Source organism: Panthera tigris, chromosome E1, assembly GCF_018350195.1.
Source record: "Panthera tigris isolate Pti1 chromosome E1, P.tigris_Pti1_mat1.1, whole genome shotgun sequence".
Taxonomy (NCBI): Eukaryota; Metazoa; Chordata; class Mammalia; order Carnivora; family Felidae; genus Panthera; species Panthera tigris.
In genome coordinates, this window is record NC_056673.1 from 23,435,090 (window position 1) to 23,449,504 (window position 14,415).

The window sequence follows — 14,415 nt, forward strand, 5'->3', positions numbered from 1 at the left end:
TCTTTGCCAGCTGTGTGACTTCGAATAGGTTCTTTAATTTCTCAGAGCTTCTGTTTTTTCATGTATGAAATGGGGGTAATATCAACTATGTCTCAACATTGGAAGGACCCGGCTCTGCCTGACATGTTACAAACTCCTGCCAAATATTCCTTAAACAAACATGATATATTTGGTGAGGAATACAAAGCTTAATAACACAGTCTGTGCCCTTAGAGTGTAGCAGTGGCTATAAAGTAAGGGAACAAATAGTGTGGCAAATGTTGTGTTAGACGTAAGGCCAAGGTGCTGAAGCAAGGGAGGATTGGCATCTAACATGTCATGGAAGGCTGACATCCTGTGCTGAGTCTAGCAGATGTAGGAATCCACAGGCAAAGGAGAACAAAGTATCCAGGCAGAAACAAGAGATCACATCTTGATCCTTCATATAGTCCCTTCATTTGACTTTATTTCTTTTTTTTTTTTTTTTTTTTTTACTATTTTCTTCTGTGTAACTACCCATCCTTAAATAACAGTGGCGACATCAACTTGGTTTGTCAACGGATTCATACTGAATTTAGCATATTTATGTCATTTGGAACTATATGCTACACAAATTTCAGTTTTGCCTAAAGAGGAGGAATGAAATTAGTTATGAAAAGAGAACAGGTGATAACAAATAGCTGGTCTAGTGAAATGAGCAAGGACTTTTATGTGAAACATGTGGGCTTGAATCCTGGTGCTGCTGCTTTGCAGCTCTATGACCTGGACAAATTACAACTTCTTTTAACCTTGGTTTTCTCATCTGTAAAATTCCAATACTAACTCTTAGGGCCACTGAGGATTTGAAAAAATGCAGTAAGGCTCCCCACCAATGATTTGTGCCCAATAAAGGATAACTATTATAAATGGTTTCCCTGGGGGTACCTGGGTGACTTAGTTAAGCATCCGTCTTACATTCAGGTCATGATCTCACAGTTCGTGTGTTCCAGACTGGCATCGGGCTCTGCTTAGTGAGCAGATCTCGCTTCAGATCCTCTGTCTTCCTCCCGCTGACCCTCCCTAGCTCCGCGTGTGCGCGTGCTCTCTCTCAAAAATAAACCTTAAAAAAAAAAGTGGTTTCCTTGTAAAACACCTGAGGCAAGAGTGAAAGATAAAGCCAGTTATAATTAATCCACTACTTGCTAATAAGCAAACTGCTTTAAGACTTGAAAAAGTTTACAGTGGACTTTTGTATTTTACTCACAGTAGTTCGCACAGGGGAAAAAAAATAAAAGTAAAAATATGCCCAGGTGGGTTCAGAATAATGATGACCTGCTTTCCAAACACGGATGTTTTGCCCTGCTTGCAAGTACAGGGAAAGCGGATTTTGGGTGGCTTGGTGGCAGAACCAAACACAAGCACGTTGGAGGTTTATACGTGGGTTGGGTTTATTTGAGTTAGCCTGCTTTACTAAGTTAAAACTTAAATACCTTCATCTTCTGGGGTGGGTACCAAATGGAAGCTGCCGGGTTCTGGGGGAGAGAGATGATCACTCATCAGCGCTGTGAAGCTATCAAAGGAGCGTCCAGGATCCATCTATTCTTTACGGGTAAAAATCATAAAGGAATACCCGTGCACTCATCATTGCAGTTTTCAAAGCAGGATTCGATCTTCCCTTCACTAACCAACAAGGTGCTTTTTCAAACTGAGGAACGACAGTGCTTTACCGCTGGGCCGCCAGCCGGGCCCTGCAGAGAGCCTTGCCAGACAATGAATCAGCTACCCGAGCCGCCCAGACAGCCTCAGAACTAGAAACACACGTGGAGGACCCCGGGGGGCGGTTGAGTCACGGGGCGAGAGCGCGCGGCCACCGCCCCTGCCTCCGCCTCTGGGGCGCGGGGGATCACGTGGGCGCAGGCCCCGCCCCGTCGCCGAGTTCGCGGCTTGGTGGGGCTGGCTTTTGCCCCGGAAGTGGCTGTCTTCAGCTGACAGCTGCTTGTAAGGTGGCGACGGCGGGCCCGGAGAAAGATGGCGCTGCGGCCGGGAACGGGAGCTGGGGGCGGCGGGGCCGCGGGAGCCGGCGCGGGGGCCGCCGGGGCAGGCAGGTGGGTGTGAAGAGCCGAGTTGGGTCCCAGGGCTGGCTCCGCAGGGGCGAGGACTGTTTGGAGGTTCTGACGGTTTTCGCCCGCTTCGACCCCTTTTTCCTTTGGCACTGGGCTACGGGAGAAAGGGGTCCCTCGGGGATCTAGGCCGAGTGGGTGGAGGAGCCCGACATCCGTGTCCTGTTTCCCAGGCTCAGGGGCACTGGTGCTGGGGCCGAGCAGTGAGCGAGAGCGTCCCAGTGCGGGGAGGAGGAGCAGGAGGTGAGGGTCCGCTTGGCTGAGCTGGCACCCAGCCAGGCTGGGGAGAGCAGCAACCCCGACGCCTCGCTCCGAGCGACCAGACTTCCCTTTTCCAGGGCTTGCCGGGCTTGAGCAGGGATAGAGTCGGGAAGGCTCTGCTCACAAAGGGAAAGATCTGGTCACAAAGCTGAATAGCTGTTTGCAAGAGGTGTGTGTGTACTATTCGTCTCCCCCCCCCCCCTTTAGAATGTTCTGTCCTTTTTATCTCCTTAACACACGACAAACAGCAGGAAATTCTGAAGACGTTTGAATGGGCTCGTGTAGACGTAACTCTTAAGTCTTGTCTCCTTATTAAAATCAAATCACTATTAAACAGCAGTTACGCAGTTATTAAAACAAAGCTTCCAGGCTTTTACTTAGACCTTAAACAAATCTGCCCTCTGCCATATAAGTAATTGCCTGTGGTTCTCATATCCAGAATGATAAAGGAGAAGAACGTTTGCAACTTGACAAGTTCATCACTGAAGGAAATAATTTTGTTCTGGGAAGTTTTCACCCCACTTGTATAATGACCTAGGCTGAGTTTGTTTTGCTAGCCAACACATAATGCATACACATTTGAAGATAAAATCAGCGCTTTATCTTCAGCATCCTAAATTATTTTTGGAAAACAAAGTGTTAGTTTTTTGATAGGCAGTGTTTTAATTTTGGAGTCACAAACACTACTGAAGTGTAGTCTTTAAAATTATCACCTCCTGCAGGTGTTTATATATAGGCTAGGAAAAAAAGGCGGTGGCTGTTGAATAAACCACCTGTGTGCAGCCCCATTTTCCGTTTCCTCTACACATCTTTCACTTTAGATTTAAAACTTTTTCTGATTTACGCTGTTTCATCGCAGTCTTTTATGAATACTTGATATAAGTCAGGTTTTGGCTGCAGAAGACACATGTGTAATAATGTCTTTTCTATATGTGATAACAGTTTCTAAAATGTTCTCGAGTGGCATTAATTTGATCAAGTATATGATTAATCATAGCACGAAGTTCTGGGAAAAATATAAACTTAAAAGAATTTGGTATTTTAGGCCCAGGGGTTTTCTTTTGGTTGGTTGGTTTGGTTTCTGTTTTGGGTGGGTGGGGAAGACCTTAGGTGCAGAAAGTTGAGTGGATCATTCTCCTTAGTTTACAGTATTTTAATGTCACCAGTCCATGAACACACATTTTAAAAAATAAGTGTGGCCTGAGTTGTGATAGAAGTTAGAATGATTGATTTTAAAATTTCTTTCATCTATAAAATTTGTTTAGAGTAACATCTGCCTTCTAAAACTAGAGGATATATATGAGAAGGAAAAGGAGTTAAAATGATCCTTGCCTCGAAAAATGTGTGGTGAGCGTTACATATATTGGAAACTTTCTGGGGCTGAAAAGCTGTATGCTCAATAAAGAAAGGATAGTATGGTTTTTAACATTTTGGTAGCCTAAGTATATTTCTAAGGGAAGAGCCAGGCATCGTTTCTTAGCTTTTAGTGGAGAAAATCCAGAAGCTGTAAGGTACCATTTTTCTTAGATACTTGTTTCTATTCTGAGAGACTAAACAAAAAGCAGTGGCATTTTCCAGCTTTATTAATGTTAGCCTACTTTTGATAGGTATCCTGATTGGGCTACTTTAAAATCAATGGTAGAGTTATATAAAAAGGGCAAAATTTACCCAAGAGATGTGAAGTAGAAAAAAAAATTTTTTAAGACAACTACAACAGAGAAAAAATTGTTGAAAGATCTTGATTAGTCTGTATCCTTCTGGGATATTATCATTTGTCTATTTTTTTCCTGCTCTTTTATAAACTCCTTAAGGGCTTCCTCATCTTTTTCTCTTCCACTTTCTCTTCCACTGCTTCTGGCACATTCTAACATAGAAAACATTCTAGGGGCGCCTGGGTGGCTCAGTCGGTTAAGCGTCCGACTCTGGCTCAGGTCATGATCTCACGGTCCGTGAGTTCGAGCCCCATGTCGGGCTCTGTGCTGACAGCCTGGAGCCTGCTTTGGATTCTGTGTCTCCCTCTCTCTGACCCTTCCCCGTTCATGCTCTGTCTCTGTCTCTCTCAAAAATAAGCATTAAAAAAAATTTTTTTTAAAAAAGAAAACATTCTATAAATATTTGTGGATTCAAGGCACATCAAAAGCAAAGGACTATTTTATCTGGGCCTCAGTTGGAGGAAGAGGAAGTGGTCAAGGGATTGTCATAGGAGATGTGAAGGCCTACTGAACGCAAGGGGAATAGCACATAGGCCAGATGGATTGTGACACTAAGTGGGAGATGAGATTTATGAGATAAAACTGAAAAAAAATTGTGCTGAAACAGGAGGGGGCCTTGGATATAAACTAAGGAAATTCCATATAAGGGGGAATCATTACATAGTTTTAACCCCAGGAATAGCCTTATCAAATGGTCCTTTAGGAAGATGCGCCTCACCTCTGCTATATGAGCTGTATCTTGTAGAGTCTGGAGGTAGGGAGATCCTTGAGGAAGTGTTGCTGGAGTCCATGCCTGAGAAGTGCAGGTTAGTAGCAAAGGTACCTGAAAGGGGGAATGAGTGAGGTACGCATGTGGCAAGTAGACCTCAGTTCTGCTTTCATGCTAGGCTATCAGTAAAAATAGTGGGTTTTACCTTTGAAAATAAATTGTTGGTCATCTTGCTGCCCAGTTTTGGGGGGCTTTTGTTTGGTTGGTTTTGGCTTTTTTTTTTTTTTTGCCAAACTTATGCTTTCTTATCAGTGTCTTAGCTGCTTGTCCAACCAGTCTTGAAGCACGTTGCTGTTAGTCTAAACATTCCAGAGAATCATACGAATGGTACATAGGTCACTAAGGAGTTTGGGTTGCTAAATAATTACTGGAGCAAATCATGTTTGTCAGTAATGTTCTTCATTCAGTTTTTGTTTGTGTTTTCAAGGTAACCTTTATGTGTGTACATTTATTCTTGTCTATTTGATTGTCTTAGTTGGGACCTTGGCAGACTTGCAGTTCTGTGTCCTCATTTGACAGAGGGGAAACAGGACAGGGTGGTGAAGGGGTTTGCATGGAGCTTTACAGTTAATTTATGGCTGAACTGGAAAAAATGTAAATTCAGTTTCCAGTTTTTACTTAGCCACTAAGACATACTGGTAATTGTAAATCTTTAAGATTTGGAAAAGTCTTGACAAGTTGATTATCTAAATGCATTGTTTCTAAGTTTATAAATCTTAGTGTATGTGAGTACCTTTTAAAAAAAACGATACTACTGAATTTCAACTTTCAGTTTAAACATTCTATCCAGTTAACAAATTACTTAGCTAATACATCTTGTGTGCAGTACAGAAAAGTCCTCTCTTTGGGTGCAGGCCTGCTTGTCAGCAGTAGAATTTGCTAACAGTTCAGATCCTCTTCAAAGCTATAAATAACATATAGTCAGATAGATGTCCAACTAGAACTTGGTAAACCACCTGACAACTTTTTTTTTTTTTAAATTAAAAATATGTTAGAGCCAAAAGACTGGAAAGTTTGGGTTTTAGCCTTTTTCCTGGGAAGGGGGGGGGTATTACACACTAGAAAAATGCAAGGATACATAAATTTGGCAAATAATTTCTAGCTTTCACTAGATTCTAAAGATTGCCTGAAACCCCTTTCAGATCCTTGACTCCCAGATTAAGAATCTTTCCCACTCAGACGTTTTCTTCCTTGAATTGTTCCATTTTCTTTCCCTCCATTCTCAAAGAAAGAAGTCCCTCTTCCTTTTCAAAGCAGATCCCTTTTGCTGCCAGGCTGTGTCTAAGCATATCTTTTGTATCCTAAACCTTTCTCCCTACAGGTCCAAGAGTTTCTCCTCCTCTTAAAACTGTTTACTCAAAGATCGGCATTTTCGGAAGCAGTGATCTTTTTTTGTTAATCCTTTTCTACAGCATTAAATACTGGTAACTATTTAATGATCAGCTTTCTACAGCATTAAATACTGGTAACTACTTCCTTCTTCCTGAAATATGGTTCTTCCTTAGTTATAACTTGCAGTTATAACCAAGTCCCTTGGTTCTCAATGACCATTCTCTACTCAGTTTCACCATAAGAATTCTCCAAGTTGCTCTTTGTTGTCGTCTCCCTATATATGCACATTCCCTTGGCTATTTCATTCACAACCAGAGCTTAATTTTTTTTTTTTTTTAACCTTTATTTAAAAGAGCCTAGCCATGGGCCCCTGGGTGGCTCAGTCTGTTAAGCGTCGGACTTCAGCTCAGATCATGATCTCGAGGTCCGTGGGTTCAAGCCCCGCCCTGCGTTGGGCTCTGTACTGACAGCTCAGAACCTGGAGCCTGCTTCAGATTCAGTGTCTCCCTTTCTCTCTACCCCTCCCCTGCTCATGCTCGCTCTCTCTCTCTCTCTCTCTCTCTCTCTCTCAAATAAATAAATGTTAAAAGAGCCTAGCTAGATTGATCTGGACTCTTCTCCTGAGCTTGAGTTACTTTTCTGATTGCCTGCTAGATCGCTCCTCAGGGATGCACATCTACTGCCCTTCCCCCCAAACCTACTCAAGGGTTCCTTCTTTTGGGAAACAGTATTACCATCCTTGCCATTTGCTCAGGCTCAGAATCTCAGCAACGTCTTCAGCTCTTTCTGCTGCTTCACTGCTTTTCCCCATTCTGCCAATTGCCAGGTCCTCTTCATTCTTCCTTTTGAATAGCTTTCATTCACCGCCTCTTTTCCAGTATCACTATTCTGGTTATAGCTCTTTTCATCTCTTATTAAGATGATTATGGTAGAGGGTGCCTGGGTGGCTCAGTTGGTTGAGCGTGCAACTCTTGGTCTCACAGTTCATGCATGATCCCATGGTCTGTGAGATTGAGCCCCACTCTGGGCTCTGCACTGACAGCATGGAACCTGCTTGGGATTCTCTCTCTCCCTCTCTCTCTGCTCCTCCCCTGCTCACGTGCACATTCTCTCAAAATAAATAGGTTCTCCCAGAGTAAACTTTAAAAAAAACATTATCGTGCTAGTTTCTTTGCTGATTCTTTTTGCTTCAAAGCTCTGCCTTACCATGTTTCTAGAAAAACCTAAACTACATTTCTGATCATTTCACTCTCCTGCTTAGAACCTCTCACATCAGGGAAATGCAGATCCAAATCATGAGATAATACTTCATACCCATTAGCATAACCATTATCAAACAAACAAAAACAAAGTAACTAGTGTTGGTGAGGATGTGGAGAAATTGGAACCCCATGCATTGCTGGTGAGAATGTAAAATGGTGCAGTTGTTGTGGAAAACAATTTGGCAGTTTCTCAGAGAATAAACACAGAATTACTATATGACCCAGCAATTCTACTCCTAGATATATGCCCAAAATAATTGAAAGAGGGACTTACACAGATACTTGTATACTAATGTTCATAGCATTATTTACAACAGCTGAAAGGTGGAAACAACCCAAGTGTCCATCAGCAGATGAGTGGATAAGCAAAAGGTGGTATGTACACACAATGGAGTATTTGTTATTCAGCCATAAAAAGGAATGAAATGCTAATACCTGCTACAACATGGATGAACCTTGAAAACATTATGCTAAGTGAAATAAGCTAGCTATGAAGTATAAAAGTATCATATGATTTCACTTAGTGTGAGGTAGCTAGAATAGCAAATTCATAGAAACAAAAAGTGGTAGCTACCAGGGGTTGGGGGAGGGAGTGATCGCGAGGTCTTGTTTAATTGGTATAGTCTGTTAGGGATAATGAAAACATTCTTGAAATGGATCATGGTGATGGTCGTACAACATTGTGAGTGTACTTAATGGTACACACTATACACTTAAAAATGGTTAAAATGGTAAAATTTTGTCGTGTGTTGTACCACAATTAATAATCTCTGACTTCATACAATATTCAAAGTAAAATCAAACAGCTTAAAGGTCCTCTACTGTCTGCTTGCTTCTCTAATCCTGTATCTTATATTCAATCCTAAATCTCTAAACACAAAGCTCTGGCCTCAGAGCTTTTGCTCAAACTATATAGTATGACTCTCTTCAAGGTTCAGTTTAAGAGATAACTTCACAAAAGTCCCTGAGATATAACCCATCAAATTAATCTTTTTCTTTTCATCTCTATTAGTATTTGGGGCCTCTCATAGCACTTAGCACACTTTATTTGATGCTGCAGTTAGTAGCTTGCGTGCGTGTCTTCAACAAGACTGTGCACTAATTCAGTTCCCTCATGTAGTAGTTACTCAGTAAATGTTCACCAAACTGAATATAATCCAACCTTCTCAATTTATGGATGGAGAAATTGGAATCCAAGGAAGTCACATAGTGACAGACCAGGACTAGTTTCAATGTCTTGTTTTCTAGTTCACAACTTTTCTCCCTGCACTGACATGCCTGCCGTCATGCATCCTGTGGATGTTCGATCTGTGTTGCTATCGGGTAGTTCAGTATCGTACTACAGAACAAATGGCAGGACCCTGTCCACAGTTCTTTTGTGTATATAAAGAATTACATGTTTTGTTTGAAATCTTTGTACATAGAAGATCCTGATATGTTTTTCTTCTGTTTTTAGCTTCATGTTTCCAGTTGCAGGTGGAATAAGACCCCCACAAGGTATGTGAAAGCTGAAATTTTAAACTTTTTATTTTTCACTGTTATGTTTCTGAACTTGGGAACTAATTGGATAAAGAAGTCCTATTGCTGCGAAATAGAGTAAAATTTTCCTATAGTCTTGAACCTGTATGCCAGCTATGCTTGAAATTTCTCAAAAATTGTGTAATTCTAGATTGTTAGCTCCATAGGGCAGAGGCTATGTCTGTCTTATGCTAGTCGGTATCTACAGCACCCGGTATGCTGATAGAAAATTATAGGGGCTCTGTGGATGTTTGTTGAGTGGATAAAAGAACCTCTTTAAGTGTTTGATACTACCGTGTTTTCTCTGTATGAATTTGGTCTTATGTATATAAGAGATCACATATTCTGATTCGGTATAAATTATTTTAAGTCTCAGTTTTATTCTCTTCAATTTCTTTAGTGGGTATATTCCTTCTCTCTGTTTCAGACAAGGCCCCACCAAAGTCAGTTCTAGCTGTGTCTTCAGGGAAACCATAGTGAACTGATCTAATCTTGACTCATGGTACTGTGCCACTGGGACACAGTGTCGAAGAAAGAATATGTCTGCCCTTCTCTTCTTTCTGCTCACACCCTCTTCACTGTACCCCCGACACATACCAGTCTGCTTCTGAAAGCTGGCCCTTCTCACAAAGCCAATGTTGATTGCTTATGGTAGAATTGCTGGAGAAACAGAGACTCCCAGATCACCAATAGAGATGAAGGATAACGAGTGGCTCAGTAGCAGGTGGTCAGTGGCTCATACTGACTTTGTCTCCATTTGTAATCAGTGATGGAGGTTGAGTTTCAGGTAAATTTTTCCAGGAGTCAGTTGTATTCCTTTCATTGTGCTCACATTTATGCATTATTTAAGCTATCTGTAATTAGATATGTCCCAGATTTGGATAGAATAGTTTGAGATCTTTTGTTCTTTAGGAAAGCATTACAGTTATTCATTTTCATGGCTCAAGATTTTGCATTTTTATAAACTTTAAAGTAAGACTCTGTATGCAGAGCAAGAAGAGAGCCCCAAAGATTGCCTGATATTTTTTCTTTTGGAATTTGGAATTGTTTTGAGATTTTTTTTCTTTTCATGAAGTATGTTAGAGTAGACTTTTCAGTCATTAGAAGACTTTAAATTATGCATGGATTGTTTCTCAAAGCATATACGAGAAGCTGACAGGAAGAGTCGCCAAAAGATCATGAGTAGGTGAACAGGAGACGAGAGAGACAAAAGTTTTCACTGTGCATACTTTTATGCTTTTAAACGTTGTACCAAATACCTAAATTACCCATTCAAGAATTAAATAACAATAATTCAAATGAATAAGACTGTAGGTCCAAAGAGGCAAAAGGGAAAACATGTAAGTTCCATGAGGGTAAGGACCTCTTGGAACTTGTTCACTGCCATGTCCCTAGAATGATGCCTGACAAGGAGTAGGCCCTCAAATATTTGAATAAATGATTGAATGAATAAGTGAATGCCAATACTTCTGTTACTTATAAATGTGGATGTTCATGCTTCTAAAATTAAACTGTGAATAAGTAACCTTTAAGGTACACGGAACCCACAAGATAAGCATGGTTACGGGGCGCCTGGGTGACTTGGTCGGTTAAGTGTCCGACTTCGGCTCAGGTCACGATCTCGTGGTCGGTGGGTTCGAGCCCCGCGTCGGGCTCTGTGCTGACAGCTCAGAGCCTGGAGCCTGTTTCAGATTCTGTGTCTCCCTCTCTCTGTGACCCTCCCCCGTTCATGCTCTGTCTCTCTCTGTCTCAAAAATAAATAAACGTTAAAAAAAAAAAAAATTAAAAAAAAAAAAAAGATAAGCATGGTTACTTTCTCAGACCTTTAATTTTTTTTTAACTAGTTAGAACCAACATAGATGTAATAAAATGCAAAATTGGATTGAAATTTGTGTTCGGCACAGGTAGGGAGTTTCGTTTTTTAAGTTTATCTGTTTATTTCAAGAAAGAGAGAGAGAGAGAGAGAGAGAAAAATCCCAAGCAGGCTCCGCATTGTGAGCTCAGAGCCTGACATGGGGCTCAATTTCATGAACCATAAGATCATGACCTGAGCTGAAATCAAGAGCCAGATGCTTAACTAACTGAGCCACTCAGGCACCCTGGGATTTTATTTTATTCACAGTTGAATACCAGCTCTCTAGAACTGTGCCTAAAATATAGTAGGCATTTAGTATTTATTAAATTCCCAAAGGGATGTTTCTTCAGTCTCCTCCCCTCTTGGGAATACTAAATTGAAAAAATTTGGGAGATACTATTCTCATGATCATTTTCCTGCCATTGCATCATTTAATTGTCATGCTGATGGCTATTTGTGGTAAATGTTATATTAACTATTCATATAACGAAAGACAAGAAGAAGATCATTCCTTCAAGCATATTAGGTATTAAACAGTTATACAGATGAGAAACCGAGGCATAGAAGTTAAGCAAGTTACTCAAAGTCCCAGAGGTACCAAGTGACATTTCTAGTTGGCATCCAGAGTTCATGCTATTTAGTATATGTGTTATTGTATTAGTTATATGCTGCTGTGTAAAAAATACCCCAAAACTTTTTTTTAAAAATCCATTTTATTATTTGACACTGTGTCTGCAGATCAGGTATCTGCAAATGGCTTCACTTGGGTGGTTTATGGCTCAGGGCCAGAGAGATTGCAGTAAAGATGTCAACTAGGGCTGTGGGCATCTTAAGGTTTGTTAGGGCTGGGTCGTCTGTTTCCAAGATGGCTCACTCTCATGGATGACAAATTGTGCTGCCTTTTGGCAAGAGGTTTCAGTTCCATGCCACATGGATTCTCTGTAGGACTGCTTGAGTATTCTTTTTTTTTTTTTTAATGTTTATCTTTATTTTTGAGACAGAGCATGAGCGGGGGAGAGGCAAAGAGAGAGGGAGACACAGAATCAGAAGCAGCCTTCAGGCTTTGAGCTGTCAGCACAGAGCCCGACACGGGGCTCAAACTCGTCAACTGCGAGATCATGACCCGAGCCGAAGTCGGATGCTCAACCGACTGAGCCACCCAGGCGCCCCTTGAGTATTCTTATGATGTGGCAGTAGCTTTCCTCAGAGCAAGAAGGAAGATATATTGGCTTTTAAGAACTAGCCTTGGAAGTTGCACACTGTCATTTCCACCATACCCTATTGGTTATACTGGTGAGCCCTATTCAATGAGGGAGGGAATTACAAAAGGTGTGAATACCAAAGGGCAGAGATTGCTGGAGCCCATCTTGAAGGCCAAATGTCACAATTAGGTCATATATTAGTTTTTTTAATATGCACAAAAATTCTGTTATCTTCGCTTTACAGATGAAGTTTTGTAACTTGCCTAAGATCTCATAGCTAAGTAATTAACTAATGGAGTTGGAATTCATATTCAAGTCTGTCCCACTTCACGGCCTGTGCTTTTCCGCTAAACTGTGCTGCTTCCCAAGTAACAAGTTGTTTATGTACTTACAGTTTTTGGAAAATAGACTATAAAATATATTGACTTTAATGATGCCCTTATGTTTTTCAGCAGGACTGATGCCAATGCAGCAACAAGGATTTCCTATGGTCTCTGTTGTGCAGCCTAATATGCAGGGCATGATAGGGATGAGTTACAGCTCTCAGATGCCCCAAGGACCTATGGCCATGCAGGTACTGGCTTCTTTAACCAATAGTTTACACAGTTATTGTTTGTTGGTACGTGTCACATACTAAGAGCTGCATACCAGGAGCCTAATGTTCTATTTGGCAGTAAATGTAGTCTGAATGTTAGGTGGCTTCCTTCAAAATGAAATGAAGATATGTTCATAAGAGTGTGGGGGGAAACCAAGATAAATCATTTAAGGAAAATCTGGTGACTACTTTATTTGATTAGTGACTTAGAATTATTATTATTATTATTATTAGAACAAGAAGAAGAAGAAGAAGAATTTTAGAATGACATCTTGGGAAGTTCAGGGACCTAATGCCATGAAGTAGCATTGATAGAAGTAGATTATTCTCATGAAAAGAACAGTGTCATTGTTTGGAAGACTTAGGGCCTTCTTTATATTGAATTATGTAATCCCCATAACAACTTTTAAGAGGTAGTGTCTCCATTTTTCTGAGGAGGAATCTGCAGCTTTGTGAGGATGCTCACATTGCATAGGAAGTTGGGATTTGAACCTAAGTCTTGAGTAAGTTTGTATTATCCAAATTATACATTGAATTCTCTCTTAAGAGCATTAGGGAGCCACTGAATAGTTTGAAGCAGTGGAATGACACAATGAGATTTGTATTTCAGGAAGATCATCCTGACTGCTGACTAGAGAATGATTGGAGGGAGAGAGGAGGGCAAAAATGGATGGAAGGAGAATCATTAAAAGGCTGATGTAGTGAGAGCAGGTGAGATGTTGACTGATTAAAGCAAATACTATTACATCTTTATTTTAGAATCGGTAAATGAAATTGATGGTATCAGGATTTAGTAAGCACAGCCTAAGATGGGCTGATTCATTTTGGATCTCCATGTCTTTGTAAATTATCTTCTCTAGCTATGATATCCATTTAAACCAAGTAACCAAATAAACTGAATCCAGGAGTCTGATCTTTGAATGGTTGAATGCAAAGTGTTATGGTGTTATTTTTTAAATAAACATATTCATTCACAAATCAGCCAGAATAAAAAGTTTCCATACTGTTAAAAAATATTTTCATGCCATATATTTTGATTTTACCCAATTATTTAAAATTTTCTATTTCAGTGCGTTTATCATGTATAAACACATATATATGATTTATAAATAAGTAATATTTGGGATTTATAAGCAGAATTTAAGTTGAAACTTGTTACGTTGAAGTTGTATAGGCAAATGAGGCTTCTGTGTTGTATGTAAAGATTTGGGAGGACTTTTGGAATCATTCCTTATTCCTCTCTAATAGAAAGAAATAGGAATAAATTGAGCTTTTATAGGTTTTTTTTTTTAACGTTTATTCATTTTGAGTGGAAGAGAGTGCGCATTCACAAGCAGGGAGGGACAGAGAGAGAGAATCCCAAGCAGGCTCCATGCTTAGCACAGATGTGGGTCTGGATCCCACCATGACATCATGACCTGAGCCAAAAACAAGATTTGGACGCTTAGCCAGCTGAGCCACCCAGGCACCCTGAACTTTTGTAGGTTTTAAATCTGTGTTACTCAGTTTTTGCTAGGTTATGCTGTAGAAAAAGCAATCCCAAAGTCTCTGACTTACAAAAACAAAGGCATGTCCTTGGAAGGTTGGCTATGACCCCGCTCTGTGTTCTCTTTATCCTGAGACTCTTACCTAGGACATCCCAGACTTTTGGCATAGGGCAAAGAGATGGCCAAACACTGTTATAACTTTTAAAGCTTCTTCTCAGAGGTGGCATTCATTAGTCACTTCTACTTAACCAAAGTAGTGTGACCAAAACGAACATCAGTAAGGGTAAGGGGAAGAACATACCAGGAAGAATGCACATCACATAGGAATGTGTAATCTTAGAGTA

The 14,415-nt window shown here is 40.6% G+C and overlaps 1 protein-coding gene across 16 annotated transcripts in view; it reads left to right on the plus strand.

Annotated features, from left to right (window-relative positions):
* Nucleotides 1-1,902: 1,902 nt before the first annotated feature.
* SYNRG (synergin gamma) overlaps nucleotides 1,903-14,415 on the plus strand; it is an 88,505-nt gene continuing 75,992 nt past the window's right edge. For 13 of the 16 annotated variants that reach the window (XR_006211147.1, XM_042966462.1, XM_042966465.1 and 10 more), the window contains exons 1-3: nucleotides 1,903-2,063; nucleotides 8,871-8,911; nucleotides 12,442-12,563. Coding sequence is in view for 14 of the 16 variants with exons in the window: in XM_042966462.1 (XP_042822396.1) it covers nucleotides 1,987-2,063; nucleotides 8,871-8,911; nucleotides 12,442-12,563 (240 nt within the window). In the remaining 2 variants the exon portion in view is untranslated. Of the gene's footprint in view, nucleotides 2,064-8,870; nucleotides 8,912-12,441; nucleotides 12,564-13,194; nucleotides 13,296-14,415 lie in introns of those variants that run through there. The other 3 variants (XM_042966463.1, XM_042966467.1, XM_042966475.1) reach the window with 2 other exon arrangements.